Genomic DNA, 17322 nt, shown 5'->3' on the forward strand with positions numbered 1-17322 from the left:
AGCAGCTCATCTCTCTCACTCTGCCAAGAAGAAATCGCCACAGGAGAAATGATAAATTCAGCAGGCACTTGTAACTTCCCTCCATAGCTGTGCAGGGAAGGTACAGAGACTTTAACCCCCAAGTATTTTAAACTCGGGGATGGTTGTTGTTCAAGGCCACTTTGGCTTTAGGAAATGCTCACTCTGTGCCAAAGACCACAACTGTCTGTCTGTCCTTAAGCTCAGCAGAGCAGCACATGAACTGCTCAAATTCAAAGGCAGCCCAAATGTGAACTACTCAACTTTGTGTAGAGTTTGAGTGGCACACACAGCTAAAAACACTTCTTTCCTTTTGACAGTACCTTACTCCCTCTAGACATGCTGCTTCTTCACTTTGGAGAGAACAGCCCATGCATAACAAATAATGATTGTCTTTGTTGTTTTGAAAGTGAAAGGTTAATTCAGCCATGAAGTGATAAAACTATATATAACACTAACTATCCATTGATAAAATACAGCGGTGTTAGTGGAAGTTTCAAAGCACAAAATCCAGGGTAAAACGGGTGACAATAAAAATTCATCTTACATACAGTGCTGTGGTTTGCAGGACTGTTGCCTACATTAGGTATTTCTGGGGACAAACGCTTTGCCCTTTGGAGGCCTGCAACACATCTTGAACATTTATAATTCTTGATGAGGAGCCCTAATGCATTATTAAGAACAGCAGGTGGGTAACTTCATTTACAGAGAAATGAGACTGGTTCTCTCTGAGGGATGGGTACACAGATAACACTCCAGTGACTATGGCTGACAGTAGAACTGCCTCTGAACTACTGCTTCTTGTTAGCACATGAAGCATTTTATCTGTTCAGTTCCTCACAAGAAGCTATCAAGAAAAATAAAATCATAGCCAAATGAAAATGCTCTCCTGTGTCAATAACCTTGTAAAACTGTGGGGAGCAAAGAAGCAGGGGAAGAGAGTCAGGTCATAAAATGGAAAGATACAACTAGCAGGATATTCCAATGATTAGGAGTAAACATGGTGAAGTTTACTATCCCCTGTAGAACAACAAACCACCAACAAAACAAGCAAGGAAATGGAGAAGTTTGCTTATGAGCCCATTAACAGTCATTATTAAAATATCAGCAGTGACTACCTTTGAAAAGGCTCTTAGCCACTCACAAAGCAGAAAAGCAGATGAAAACTATACATGCACTTTGGTGGCAATACAAAGAACAAGACAGTGACTTACAACAGTCAAATTCCACCCAAAAGGCCTGGAACTATGTCACTGAGAAAGTAGTTTGTGCATAGGCAATTAAACCAACTAAAAGATATGTTTGAATGTGTAAACAAAGGATAAAACACAATAAAAGTAAACTAGTACTATATAAATCTGCCATAGCTTTCACATACAGCGAGTGCATCACTCTCTTCTGAACTTCTCATCTCAGCAAAAACACCTAGAACAAAACTAAACTCCAGAAGCATAAACTGATGAAAGGCAGACAAGAGAGGGATTTACAAATTATATGTTTTAAAGATTGATTATTTATTTTAGAAACAAAAGCAAGAAAGGATTATAGAACTATAAAACAAATGGAATAGGAATTAACTAAGCTCCTCATGCAACCCGTTACATAAGAAATCCAAGGAGCAATTTAAGATGAGAGGCAGCACTTTTAACTGATTGTCAGGAGACCTTTTCTAATGCTATCTATAAATCGGCCCATAGAATTCTCTACCACAAGATATTAAAGAGACAAATTTTTTCAGCAAGATTAAAAAAGGATTATGTGTTTATATAAGGAAGAATAACATATGTAGCTGCATTAGTCAGGTTTAAAAATAACAAGAGCGATCATGCTTCAGGACACAAGCTGATCAACAGCAAGGATCAGGAAGATATTTTTCCCCTGATGGGACAGCACTGCAGATTTGGCCAGATAACAATTTCAACTTTCCAATGAAAAATTGTCTCCAGCCACGGGAGGGATGCAGAACAGGATGAACAAGTTCGAAAACAGTATTAAGAAAACCAAGGAAATGAAGAGGATACCACAACAGGGATACACTGATAACACATCTATTAATGAAATGTATCAGAAGATTGCATGTACTCTGTGACATGCAGTCAAAAGCACCAAAGGAATCGAGTTTCTCAGACACTGGGAATTATACTAAAAAATTCATGAAGAAACAAGAGCTACCCTATAGCTGGGAAAAGCCACATCAGCTCTTCAGATCCAAGCTGAGCAAGGTGTTCAGCGTGGATGCAACTGGAAATGGAGCCTGGCTGCCTTCATGGGAGCTGTCCCCATCAGGCACTAGCATAAGAAAAGAGCATCCTCAAAAGCCCCCTATCTAGGAATTCAGAAATACAGGACAGAAACCTGTCTAGAAGACCACAGAACAACTGTGATAAGCAATAAATATGATAAGAAACAGGTCATCCGAGTCTGTGAGAATGTTTATCCAACAACAGTTGTGGTCTGCAGTGAGTGAAGTATGTGGAGAAGTGATGGTCTCCAGCCTATCTCACCATGACTCAATCAGCTGCACTTCTCCCTCCTGTCAGGAAAGAGGCAATGAATTTCATGACCCTGGCTCTTCAGTTGCCTGGCACACAGTCAGTAAGCAGCCCAACACTTCAGAATACCTTTTGATAATGCAGCATACATACTAATTAGAAAAATTAATGGAAATGAGCTTTGTCAAAGCTGGTAACACAAACCTGAGAACTGGCTGTAGGAATATCTAAAGAGAGTAATTCTGACAAGTGATAAGGTATCAAGGTAGAAGAAAGAATCCAATGGGATGTGGAGGGGATAGTGGCATGACTGCTTCTGTTTAACATCTCTGTTAATGATCTGGAAGAAAAGTTAAACAGCACATTAATTACACTGAGTTACATTAAATCAGGAGGTGAAGCGAGGGCCAGGGAGGACAGGGAAATAACAAGGGTTGTGAGCAATTAGAAACTGATAACACACATTCCTGTGAACTTTAGTACCAGAACTTGGAGAATCAATTGAAGGGAATTAGAAACAGAAGAGAAAGAAAAGTGATAAAAGGACCAGAAGGACTGACTTGCAGTGGATGCATTAGTTAAACTCTGCATAACTTGACTAAGCCATGATTTGGAGGTAAAGAATAAAACTAGTCAGTACACATTCAAATACTATTAAACCAAGGACGACTGGAATGTGAGCAATGTTTAGAGCTATATACACTCAGAGTTGCCCTACATTAATTGCAGGGGAATTACATAAAGTCAAGTTTACACCAAACCTGAGCAAAATGTTCCTGATGTTGAGGTGTAACGAATGGTGTCCCAGACTGGATACCTCCATCATCTGATTCAGTGCTAAAGTTTAATGAACAAATCTGCTTTGGCAGGAAGATATTGTGAAGGCTGTAGAGCCCATGAACAGTATTACCCTCAAATAGAGATACAGATGAGAACCTGGTGAGCATCCTGGAGACAGCCAATCACCCATTTATGCCTTCTAACAGAAAGCCCATGGCACAGCAGCCCACAAACCTAAGCCATCACCTCACAAGCAAGTGACAAAAAACCAAAGCAGATTCAAACTAAAGTGTTACAGTAAGAAAAGAGTGGAAAGTGGAAGGAAAAATGTTAATTTTACAATAGAGAGGACAGGTTTCAGCACAGCCAGTTTTTCAGGAAGGATGCCACGATGCCTGACACTAATGTAAATCAATCATTCCATCTCTGCATTGGTGCTGATGCAGAATTAAAAATATGCACTTGTGCGCCGCCGGGTCACATGGCCAGGACAGACCTGTCGTACCCTGGCAGCATGACGGTAGCAGAGCTCTGCTCTGGAGAAGCAACAATCTTGCTGACTGCATAAAAGATGAGGCTGGGCAGCCGTGAGATCTCATCAAGCTTTGACCTTCACTTAAGCTGGCTGCATTGTCTCTGTTCCATTTAGCAGTACCCTTAAAGAGCAAAGAGGCAGACAGTATTTCTATAGATCCAGTTATACTCTCAACTAGAAACAAACCAAGGTAGGCAATCTCTAAGTATCAACCTTCCCATCATATGCACACAGTGTTCCTATAAAAATCATGTTATTTACCTCAAAGATTGTTTTCTGGCTTTCCCATCTCAGTTGCACTTGTTTCTTTGCCCCTTTCTTGTCTTTTTTTTCTAATAGCCAGTAGAGATGGACGAATCATCTATTACTTTTAATAACAGGTTGCTAAAATCCTACCCCAAAAATTAGAGAGTGCAATGCAAGTCTTGAAGAGCAGGCTATCAATTCCTCTTCCCCTGGCCCCTGTGTGAGGTCTGAAGAGTTTGATAACCTCCTGTTTGCCCTGGTCCCTCAATCCCAGTGGCAGAGAAATGAGAGAACGCGGTAGGTTGCCGCAGTGCTACCGGGGCTTGACAGTGCAACAGTAGGGAACGGGATGCACTGAGACTGAGACACTCTGCCAGGACATAGTGTGCGTGGGAAGGGAAAAGCTGGTTTCTCGCCCACCTATGCGTCAGGATGCCTACTTGGAGCCAGTTCTGTCTGCCCTCCTATTTGTTCAGTCAAATAATATTCATTATTAAAAATATGACTTTTCCTATACCTGCATATCTATAAGCAGCACCCATCTGTCCGTATGTGAGAAGATGCATTCACACACTTCCTTATCTCACTTGCCCTACCATTCTCTCTCAACATCCTTCCCCAATATGCTCAGAAAATGCCAAATGGTAATTAACACAACTGGACCTAGATGGGGGCTAGTGTTTCAACTGAAGGCGAGAGTGTTTGGGGAAACGGGGAAGAAAGGACAAGCACCAAGAGCTTTTTATCTCTGGATATATGCCTTGTGCTGTGCAATGTCAGTATTAGCAGAATCCACTTTATTCCCTTTGGTGGGAGATAACTATAACAAAGATGTTGCAAGGGCTGGACTGTGTCGTGGTTAATCTTGAGAAAGAGTCTGTTTGTAACTACTGAAATTCTGCTTTTCACACAATAGTAAATTTAAACATTATGTCCTTTCCTCCAGGGCACATGCAGGAGGTGGGGAGGCAAATTTCCTGAACTGTACACATGAGCCCCTTAAAATAAATCCTTCATTGACCACTGCCACTGAAGACACTACTTAAAAAGTGTCTCGTCAAGGAAATGTTCGTTTAAAGGCCATTATGCTGTTATCAATCAAAATTCCAGATGCTAAACAAATGCCAGCTAGCAGTATTAAAAACAGATGCCTTTTTCAGAGCGAGTGCCACTGCCTAGTGTTTGAAAGGAAAAAACCTGCACAGAACATGCTGGAAGCCACTATCTTATCCAGAAGACAGCTTTTAAATAGCTTCTCTGAGAGGCAAACTTAAAAAGCTGTAAAAGCAACTTATTATGAGAGTCTCAGCATAATTTTCCATCAGTATAGAAGAAGGTTAAGCTGTCCCCTGCCTTAAGCTGCTTTCTGTTAGAAATCTAAGCAGTGAGTAGGAGAGGTATGGCACAGAGTCAGGTCCATGGAAAGAATACCTGAGACAGCATGACATTGCAGCTGCCTACAGCCCTCCAGCCTACACTGCTGGGGTCAATGTTCAGCAATACCAAAAGGCAAGTTCTCGTAGTATTAATCTCCTTTACATGTACAATAAATCCCTGACAAATAAAGATGACCTCACATACACACAAATTTAAAGCCATTATGGGCACCCCTTATATCCTTTACTTGAAGCTCCTCTCAGATCACTGATGTGAGACTTCCATGAAGTGCTCAAGTCATCTTACCTCATCCTGAGAGCTGGGGAATTCTTAATATAAATCAAAGGAAGAAACATGACTCTTCTCCATCTTATCACCCACCTATTAGATGTGTGCCAATCCACAAAGTTAACAGTATTTTATTTCAGTAGTTTTGGCTTGAGCTCATCTGTATTCTTAAGCAATCTCATTTCTAATTGCAGTTTGCTCTTTTAAAACAGATCAGAAGTTGGCATGTTTTAAAACAGGGTGATCTCAGCCCCCACCTGCACCACAACCTGCTAACGAGTAACAGCACAAAAATGGGTTATTCAGAGCAAAGCTTATAAAGCCAAAAACCTTGTCCCTGTAAGAAAGACAGGAGGGAGCATTATGCTCCTGGGTATACAGGTGGCCAGGCAGACAAAGCACATAATAAGAGTTACACATGGCACAAATAGCTTGTAGTTTTTTTGCTGGTTTATGCCCAAGGTAGGTAGCCATGTACTGCTTCCTGATCCTATCTGCCAGTCCTAAAAGCCCAATGCACTGCCAGGGAAAACAAGAAACATTCTGCAAGGTTTTTGTTTTGAGAAGGAACAGTAGTTAAGAAGTATGATAGAACTATTAGAGCAGAATTAGAGAAATATTAAAACATTACTTAAAAGATAGGAGCAACATTTAGAAAAATGTACAAAAATGAGGAAAAAAGAAAAAGGAAGCATCTGAAATTAAGAATACAGATATAGTAATCAAACACTTCTGATGTGTAGCTTGCAGTTGATAGACAAAGACTCCAACAATGCATGTATACATTTAAAGGCTAAGGTGATTAGTTAAAGGTGAACACAAGAAGACAGAATTTCTTATAAATTAAGATAAGAATAGCCAAAACTTTTAAAGGCACTCAGAGTTCAGAAATCCTCCTGGAACTGTGTGGACCATGAGCTCTGCATAAAAACCTCAGAACTTGACATAACAGAATAATCTTCTGAAAACTTCAGATGTAACTAGACCAAGACTCCCTTTTCCCCCCAGAGTACCACCCAGAAAACAAGTCATTCAAGTAACAGAGGATAGTTCACAGAATCCCAGAACAGCTGAGGTGGGAAAGCATCTCTGGAGATTGTCTAGTCCAACCCCCCTGCTCAAAGCAGGGTAAACTAGAGCAAGATGCTTAAGACCATATATCCAGTCTGCTTTGGAACATATCTCTAAAGATGAAGATTCCACAACCTAGCCAGGCCACCTGTTCCAGTGTTTCATCACCCTCACAGTACAAAAAGGTTTTACTCATGTTTAAATGGAATTTCCTGTATTTCAATTTGTGCTCACTGCCTCTTGTCCAAAGAGCCTGGCTCTGTCATCTTCATTCCCTTCCATTGGATATTTATACACATTGCCGAGATTTCCCTCTGAGCTTTCTCTTCTCTTCTCAAGGCTAAGCAATATATCCTGCTTTAACTGCTACTTATGATATTTTTTGAACCAGAGAAAAATGTGATTCATCATCTTTCAACAGACATTAGAAGTTCAAGATTTGTTCTAACCAGAAATCCTTTACAAAAGAAATAGCCTTCACAATGAAGATAATCAAACATCAGAAGAAGCTGACCAGCAAGGCTGTGTAATCTGCATCCTTGGAGGTTCTCAGCACTTGACTGCAGAACACCCCGAGCAACCCGTTGCAAGTTGGTCGAGCTTTGACCAAATGTCACACACATTAGGATCTAAAGTGAGCAAGGAAGTGTGCTTAAAAGAGTGGAGTGCTAGCTAAAGCAAAACAAGAGCATATACCCTAAGGAAAAAAACATGGCATTCATGCCACACAAACCCCTCCTGTTCTTCCTCAGGTTGTGAAGTGGGCAGATGACTTGCTCAAAATAAAAAGAAGTATGAAAATATTTGAAATATTCAAGTTAGATGTTTTAAAACACAAACTAATAGTGTTTAGAAATTACTGAGCAACTCATTTTAACTTGAAGCACTGCCCTCAGTCTAACAACAGAAAGGCCCTTGTGTATCTTAGATACACAGACCAAAGACTGACACAAGCAAGAAAATTCTGACTGTAGCTGAAAAAGTCTCATGCAGACACACAGCCAACCAAACTTACATCAAAACCTGAAGGGCTAAAGAGGAGCTAACACACCTGCAAAAATTTCATCAGCTTCCGAAAAAGCTATAAAGCCATTTCAGTTTTCTGTGTAATTCAATGACATGATGGAAAAATAACATACTATCACCAACCTACAGGAACTTTTCTCCCAGTCAAAATTGAATATGTAATGCAATCCCTGGTGGTGACTTCAAAAGTATTTATATAGGTCACTGCCCACATTCATACTGACGTTTCACTATTTGCAACTTTAGATCAAGGCAATGAAAATAAGCAAAGTACAGAAATCTCACTGACAATACACGACAGCTGACAGCAATACCTTTTGGTCAACTGAAAATATTAACTAAGGACTCTTTTCTTCCCCCCCCCCCGAGTTGTACATTGTGATATTTTAATCTCCTTCCCCTATTCAATGAGAAAAACTCCTCCTTCACAGGAAAGACACACTTACTGGCACTTTGAATGGAGACGTATTTGACACATCCATGGGGTTGGTCTTCTCAGAAGTGCTGGTCCCTGAGATGCTCCGTCTGCGAGGGGACCGCTCTGCTGGGACCTCTGAGGAAGAGAAGAAAAAGAAGGTGAATGGGTGCTGGGGGGTGGGGAACAGTCAGGTTTTATGCTCTATAGGACAGATGCCTGAGCAAAGTTACTAACTCCTGAATTACACTCACTTATTTTTCTATATCTTATTTACTTACTCCATTGCAATGGAATTCCTACTGGCAGATTCAAGGTTGTGAAACCGACTTGACTCAAGGCAATTAAAATAAGAAATGCTGGTAAAGATCAATACCCAAGCATATTTAGTATTCTGTTACTGATTGTGAGACGGTATTCAAAGAACTTTAAAAAAAAAAGCTTTATTTTTTTACAGAAGCAGTGCAGTAATTAACAGATAACTAAAATCAAGACTGAGGAAAGCTCAATTTTAGTCACAGCTGAACACAATTTGACACAGGTCAAAGTTCAGTCTTATACAACCACACTACTTGCTCAAACCACGCAAAGAGCAGAAGACTCATAACTGCCCGGGTAACATGACATATATATATCTCTGCAGATTAAAAAAATAGGTCAACTTCTCCTCATTCTGGCAAAATGACCTTACCAAGATACGACTTTGGAATCTTAAATCCATGCAGGCTGATCTGATGAGTACAAATATTCATAAAAGACACACATCATTTTCTAGTATAAATATTAGAATCATAGCATAATCAAGTATATACAATGTTAAAAGTCTCCACACAAACAAATATATACCTTACATATAAGTATTTTTCTCTCTAGCTAGATACACGTACATATGCATACAGATACCTTTATCACAACTGCTGCCCATCTCCAGCTCAATTGCCAGACTTCAAGGAATCCAGCTTCACAAAACATCCCCTGACACGGGGAGGGAAAAAATCACTTCCTAGCAGAAAGTCCATTGTTATCTTCTGAATCTTAAAGAAAAGGAGGGAGCGGTGACTCCAGACAGTGACATTTTGACTCCTGCCGTTTTCCTTTCAAGAGACAGATGCAGCTTAAACTTCCATTTCTGGCCGCCTGGCCCTGGGGATCCGTGCTACTTCCACTTAAGAGAAAGCTGGGTCTCTCTGTTCCCCCTCCCTTCCTACAGCTCGCAGAGAGCAAGCGAGCGAGCAAGAAACACACAGGACTGCAGCTATTCAATCAATCGCTCTGACTGCACATCCTCATTAGTTACTTTCAGGCTATTAACAGACGCCCAACTGCCGGCTTCCCTCCGCTACAGAAAATTTCACTGTATATCCTGCTTCACAGCAGCAAAAAAGGTTTACAGAGACAGACTGCCAGCTGGTGCCACGGGAGCAGTGTTTTCCTCAAAATAACCAGAGAAAAAAGGAGAAAAGCTTTCTTCAGGGATAACATTACTTGTGATGCCATTGCATACCGGATTTTGATTTCACCATCTCCCATGGATGCTTGAAGAACGACAAAATGGAGCATAGTGTATGAGAGGCTAAGAAATCTGGACCCTGCAGTTTTAGTGTCTCACACTGTAGAGATTTAGCTTTAAAAAAAAACCCAAACCCAAACAAACCGGTAACGTTTGGCTTCTCTATTTGCTTGTCACCATCGATGGGGAAAAGAACTGCTAAAAGCGAGAACAGCCTCCTAAACTGGACAAACAAAGTCTAACACACAATGTAGGTACCAGTGGAAAATGGGCAGGGCGCAGCTGCTCGCTGCCGACCATGAGGACGATGCAGGAGCCCCACTCGCAGCGACCACGTAAATCAGCCTGTCAAAGCTCACGGTCACTGCCACAGAGCTCTATCACTTGCGGGGAGACTTCTCCTTCGGCTGATGAGCAGCATCGGGTATCTTCTTTTACAGCTAAGGAGGCATCACCTGTTCCAGTGCTGGAGGGTAAGTCCCCTGTCAAGGCACCTTTAGAGAACAAAGCACTTTGAGCGAGGCCAGTTTTATACCAAAGGAGGTGACGACTGGTCTGTCTCACTGTCTCAGGAGCCTTTGCTGGGGTTGTCAGTTTTATATGAAGATGAGCTCTTTTATACCACCAGCTTCCTTCCCCTGCCTCTTCGAAGGGAAACTTATTTTCTGCAGCACCTGTAAGTATTGCTCTCCCAAAGAGAGATGTATTTCATAGGATTTAAACAATTGCTTCTGCTGTTCTGGCTGTAAATGTCATGAAAGCAAATGGGAGTGATGTATTCCCTTGGAACTGGGGACTAAAGCAAGCACCTTCTATTTTACATCAAATAGTAATACGTAACATAATAGATTAGGCTTTCTCTACTTCTCACACACAGCAAATCACATCAAAGCTGCTTCAGTAATTTAACATAGTCTGTTAACTTTGCTGAGTCATAAATGAAAACAGGAGCCTGAATTCCCCACTGTTTTCAGCAATAGGTTCTGTACGAGTAGCAGTTTAGGAAAAAGTTTAAACCAAATGGAGTTGAAGAGCTACAACAAGGAACATACCTGGCTCGTCTTGCCTTCCCTTTTCCCCCCATGGCCACCCAGCAACAATTCAAGTTCTCTGCAAAAAAACCCACTAAGATTCCATTGGTAAAGTAAGTTTCTTCTGCTCTCAGACCATCACAGAAGCATATCAAGTGCGAAGCAGAAAATGAAACATTCACAAGGTGCCCACAATCAACTAAAAATAAGACTACCTTTCACTTTCCTTCCAGAAAACAAGAGCAAGTAAACATTGTGCTCAGTCCCCAGGAAAAAATAAGAAGATCCAGATACAGTAAAACTGATGAGATATGTTAACTCGAACTCAAAAGCACACTGCTGTGATGCCTGTATGACAGTATTTTTGCTGAGTCGGGGAAAAAAATCCATACTGTCACCACTAGGCAAAAAATTAAGACAGCTCCCTCCCCTGCTCCACAAGTAATGCTAAAGGCTACTCTTGCAAAATCTTCACCTGCCATAAAAATCAATGCAGCTCTCATCAGCTTAGTATTAAATTACAACTGCTTTCTGCACTGCTCACTCTCAGGGACCATGACTACAGACAAACCACATTGCTTCTACAGATAAACAATCTCAAACCCCTTTCATCCACACTCAGCCTCTTGGTGGGGGGGGAGTAGACAAATCTCCCCTTTTTTCAACCTTATTTTCAAACAAACAATCCAAACAAATGAGTTGTAAACATCCCTATGGGACACTTTTAATTTATCACATCATAGACTGGTGATATGCAGAAATATTTACATAAATCAATATTTATGTAAATAAACATTTCCACAATACATAGAAACAGTCAGATACAAATTAGCTGAACCAATTTACTCAGCAGTATGAGGAATTAAGCAGGGAAGTGCACAAGGATACAATGAAGACAGGTCTCTCTCCATATTGTGCCACTCTCTACCCTCTACAACATCAAAGCTTGTTTTGTTGGCCAGAGGCAGGTTTGTGTTAAGACAGGTGCCACTTACTACTCTGAGCAGTGGTGGTGATTGACCTCCTTTGAAGGCAACCTTCTTGGTCACAGTGGCACAGCTTCAATGACCTCCACCTGAGATGCAGCTCTTGACTGGTTCTAAATTTCCTGTTGCTGGGTGCTCCTGTCCCATAAAGTCTGAAACTTTGCTGTTGTGGGAATTTGTATTGTACTGCAAAGAGCTTTTTCTCAGGGTGAGAGAAGTAGAGATGAAACAAACCTCCCAGCTTCACAGGACAGTGCTTGCTACTCCAACTCCATTATTCTGAATTAGAAATGGATTGGAGAAAGAAGGAAGGAAGGAAGGGAAGGGAAAACAGTCAAGAACAAAGAAACATTCTCAGGGATTAGAGTAAAAAGAATTAAAGTTACTGAACTTGCAAATAAAGTCACAGAAACAAAGACTACAGGGTGTCTCTGATTTTGCAAAGGGCAATGTAATGAAATTACTGCACAGTCTCAATGGAACTTGCATCAAGACTGTGGCAACTGCCAGACTGGGTTTGTGTCTTCCCAGGACCAGCAAGAACATCTCCAGATCTGAGTTCCTGCTTATGAAGTACAGGAGGTGACTCTAAAGCAGTCCCAAACACCTACCCGGATATCCAAAAAAGCAGTAAGCACAATGGTAAGCATAAGTTTTATCTATCATGACTTGTAAGGGGTTGGTACTAATCTCTGTCACAGCAAACAGATGAGACCATCTATTCCAGGCTGGTAGGTCCTGCATTTCTAGAAAAAAGCTCTCAGTCTGGGCACCTTCTCTCACAATCAATAATCCAAGTGACAACGTCATCAATTGTGACTTTTAGCAGTTCATAATAACGCATGGCTCAGCACTGACCAATTATCTACTATGACATCCTTTGCTTTGATGTGCATGAAAAGCTGCATCTACCATTGACTGGTAAAACCAACCATACTATTGACAAAAGGTAGTATTTCTTTTCCAAGACATATAAAAAATATCCACCTTCAAATTCATTCTCCAGATACCATTATTTGATATCTCTGTGTTGTCCTTACAAGGATTGGGGCAGACTACTGGTGTATATTATCCACTGGTTAGGAAAATAAGAGAAAGATACAGTAAGATTTCAGGGACTGTGACTTCCTTTTATTTTGTCTGCACACATTCTGATATGATGGTACCTTGGTCTGTAGCTAGAGGGGATAAAGAATATGATTCATAAAAAGTATCAGTTCATTCTGCCTCTCAAGTCTAGCTTAATTACAGGCATTGAAAAACACAAAACCAGCTCAATATGAGCAATTACCTCTCCAGAACCTGGCGTTCCCCAAGATTGCCTCTCAGGTGCACTTGTATTAAAATGTCCCCAGCTAAAACAGAACCAAACCAAAATATATTTTCACCCCCTTTACATAGCTCATTCCCCATGAGAAAATAGTAATTGCTTGCTGGTCACAGCACCAGCTGAACAATCAAACAATCCTGCAATCAGCCTCTTGTCTGAAGGAAGGATCAATAAGCTGCACATACTATATCCCTTTTTTCAACCAAAATTTGGCACTGTTTTACATGTAACACTCATGAAGCAATAGTTATCACACTGGATTAAAAAAAAAGGTTATCTAAATACTTACCTGTGACCAACAACATTTTAGAAATTCATCTGCCTGGCCAGGTTATTACATGTTTCAAACATGGTAATGCCTGGAGGCCTCTTACCGGCATGCAACACAGCTAGACTTTGGGGCACCATTTCTGACCCAAAGAGGGCACAGTCCTAGCTTGAAACAAGGCACTGTCAGTGTGTGATAAACGCTACACTGGAGGCAGGAGGGAAGATGTACGTTAAGCAAATAAGACATGCAAATTAAGTAAGGTACTCCCTATGGCCCTCTGGGTAATAATTTATTTAAAAAATAAACTTATACCTAATTAACCCCACAAAAACAACCAACTCCTAGGGGGAGAAAATAAAAAAGTATCTTGAGGAAAGTTTTGGGGAAAAAAATAATCTTTTTGCAAGAATGGGATAGCTCAGTGTTTGTCTTTAAGAGGACGGACAGAAGAGATCCTACTGGGGACATGGCAATGGACTTGAATGGCCTAAAGGATTTCAAGGCCTCCTTCAGTATGATTTCCTACTCTGACAAAACGCCAACTAGTCTTACAGATTAACTACCAAAGAAATACAGAATAAAAACCTGCAGCACTTGACTTTTTGTGACTTAGTATTTCTTTTCCGAACACACTTACACAAACAACAGGCTCAAATCTAAGCATGGAAGACCTGGAGCACTATGGTTTTGCTGTTGGCTGCAGTTTTTGAAGATGTTACTCAGACATAACCACCCATTGAGTGGTTCACTACAGAGACAAATGCAGAGATTCAATATTTGTTTCACCAACAACAGGAACTACAGAGCTTGTTTCTTACTTTACAAAGACAGCACACTAAAACTTTTATCTTGTAAGGCACAAAAACGAGCCAAAACAGAGATATTGCCTTTCTGCTTTGCTACATTTTTACTAACTTTTCATTGTGAGTTGCTGATCACCTATAAAATAAATAACAAAGGCACTAGTTTGACCCTTGTTGTTTGGTTTTCTCCTTTAAAATCCAACATATATGTATATGTCATTAAAAGGAAAATGTTTTATATGCATGAATTTAATGTTTATTAAGTGGGAATACTCAGCTGGGCTGCTAATTCAAGTACTTTCATTCCAAATAAACTACTGTGTTGAGCCTATTAAAAAGGGAGTATCTAATTCAGTTTTAGAATCTTTTAAAAACAAACAAGCATTTAAACAAGTACAAGAATTGAACGTGCTCCAAGGCAGTTTATGATAGAGCAGTACAGTGTACACATGCAGTAATATTATGGCATTCACAACTTTGTAAAGACAGATGAGACTAATTTTATCTCGTCTCTTTAGGGTTGTTTCAGAGTGCTCATGTGACAGCACTAACGAGAAAGGGATCTAAATACATTATGCAAATTCTACAAGGTGTAACTCAGAGAAAACTGAAATTTGCAGAGATAGCTTTTCCACATTTATCAAGACAACCAGATAGGAAAAAAAAGCCACAAGATACATCAGAGAGAATGCAACCAAGTCACAGTATATGAAATTGCACACAAGCTACAAAGCCTGGAAAGGGAAACACAAAGGGAACTCTGCAAAGCTCGCTTGCTATAGAGCTCCATCATCAAACAACTGCTAGATACCAATTATGATCAAAATCTCTCCCAGTCCATTAGCAGGGATTTTAAAAGAAGATACTGTGCTTTACTGAGTCGATCAGACAAGTCTTGCTAGACGATTCAAGTAAATATCAAAGATAATCATGTTAGTGTTAGACACTTGTGCTGCTATATAAAAGAAATGTAATTGAAGTAGTACCCAGTTCAGAAGGTGCATAGCCAGAAACCTAAACGACAGTTTAAGTCACTTTTAAGTAATTTAAGTAATTGATTCCTAAAGGACTTTACAGTCTGAAAGACAAGACCCAACATGCAAACCAGATGAATACACAGAGAAGGCTGGAAGAAAGTGCAAGAATATGATAGGAGATAATTTTGGCTCCCAAGTACCGACTCTCACAGCTTCTTTTTGCAGAATGTTCTGAGGAAACTGTACATGGCATTTAGTGTGTACGACATCAGCTGTTTATTAGACTGATGCATTCACTCTGAGCAGAGAAACGAACCCTCCAGCTCTGCAAACGTGAGTCAGAAATCAAACAGATGCACAGCCCTACAGTGTTCAACCTATTCCCTGCAGGATGTGCACGGCCATACAAAATTTGGAATAGTTGCCCTTTTTTAACCTCCTCACGTATCAGCCTCTAAAACATCCTATAATGATACACTATACATACAGTAATACAAATTGTCTGGACAACTGTGCCAACACAGCAGACATAAGGAGCTACTGCACATGGCCTGGAGATGCTGACGCCCTCGTTAGGTCCTAATGATCTTGGACTGCCTCAGCTAATTCAAATTACCTTGTGTTTGCTGCAGAGAGATTGCACACAGACAATTAATGCAGATCAGCTGATGCATGGCAACTTGTTCCCGCAATGTAATTTGCTTAGAGGCTCATGACTTAGACACACATTAGTATGATATCAATATTTATTATCCTCATTATTAAACAAGAGCCTTGAGCCACAGCTTTCAAAACCAATCTTCCCACTCCCTTCAAAAGTGCTGTGAATCAAGACATTGTCTAAAAAGTGATCCTTTGCTCTGGTTATTGGGATATCTTCACAAGTGACTGGCTCTTAGACGCATCAAAGCTCAACAGCTCTCCCATGCCCCTCTCAATGGGCCAAGAAGGTTGCTCTAAGCTTCAGTACCTCCTGCTCACTATGGCAGGATTTTGCCTCTGAGCAATAAGAATTATTGTTGCGGACACACAAGAAGTCCCAATATTATGTAGACGTTCAAGGCATGTCCCTGAACCTTACATATGGCCATGTTAGGACATCATTTGAGAACTGGTATCTTTGTAAGACAAAAGATGAGTTGCTGAGGGACAGTTCAGTTCAGTGATGGACTTGGCAGTGTTAGGTTAGTGGTTGGACTCAATCTTAAAGGTCTTTTCCAACTGTAATGATTCTATGATTCTATGAAAAGAAAAAAGACAATTTAAGTACTCAGAGGCAAAAATTGCTACCTTAAATAGCTCAGCTTTGTGACACGCTTCAGGCAGAATAAATACTTGTGACATTTCTAGGGTGAGATTTACGATACATCTTGAGGATCTCTTGGTTTGAATCAAAATGTGAATGCAGGCATAGGTCTAAGGAGAAGAAAAAAATGGCAGTCTTATGAAGAGCAGTACTGGTGCCCAGCCCATGCCTACCTGTGTCCCTGTTCACATCTGGTGTGATATTCCCAAAGAAGGCCACAGCACATAGTGATGAAATGTTAGCAAATGCAAATAGACTTTGTGATTAGTCTCTTACTTTCCTCCCACAGTCTGTACTGTTCTGGACCTGCTACATGACAGAACTGCTTATCATAGAGAGACCAGTATAAACTGGCTACCGAAAAGAGCACAGCCACACCAGATATCTGCCTGTGGTCTGCATGGAGGACAACAAAATCAGGGCAAAAATAGTATCTGCATTGGCTGTTGACTACTTGATTGACAGACAAAGATCCCCAATGGTGAATAATATATCTTGGCAGGAGGGAGGGAGGAACAAAACACCCCAGAGTTACAGCAGTGATTCTAACAAACGTTATTTTATGTAGTCTATGGAACTGAGAAGGAGTACACATATCAAGCAGCCTGCCTGAGCAACTCACTAACTAGACATCATCAAAATAGAAAAAAATAGACTGCACCTTGAGAACAATAGAAACCATTAAGGAGAGAGATAGAACGATTTGTGGAGATGGAGTTAAAAGAACAAAATCAAATAACAAAAGTTTGACGTAGCAACAGTTCAAAAGGAAAGACAAAACAATCAGCTGCTTTGTGTAAGTTCTGTTTAAAATATTGTCAACTTCTTAGTTGTATTTATGCTGGGCTATAAATAAAAGA

The 17322-nt window shown here is 40.5% G+C and overlaps 1 protein-coding gene across 11 annotated transcripts in view; it reads right to left on the bottom strand.

Annotated features, from left to right (window-relative positions):
- The window catches only part of RASAL2 (RAS protein activator like 2), a 187673-nt gene that overhangs the window by 48182 nt on the left and 122169 nt on the right, over window positions 1–17322 (bottom strand). For all 11 annotated transcript variants that reach the window (XM_062004135.1, XM_062004134.1, XM_062004133.1 and 8 more), the window contains one exon: window positions 8280–8386. In XM_062004135.1, the coding sequence (XP_061860119.1) occupies window positions 8280–8386 (107 nt within the window). The remainder of the gene's footprint in view (window positions 1–8279; window positions 8387–17322) is intronic.

Source organism: Colius striatus, chromosome 10 (genome assembly GCF_028858725.1).
Source record: "Colius striatus isolate bColStr4 chromosome 10, bColStr4.1.hap1, whole genome shotgun sequence".
Taxonomy (NCBI): domain Eukaryota; kingdom Metazoa; phylum Chordata; class Aves; order Coliiformes; family Coliidae; genus Colius; species Colius striatus.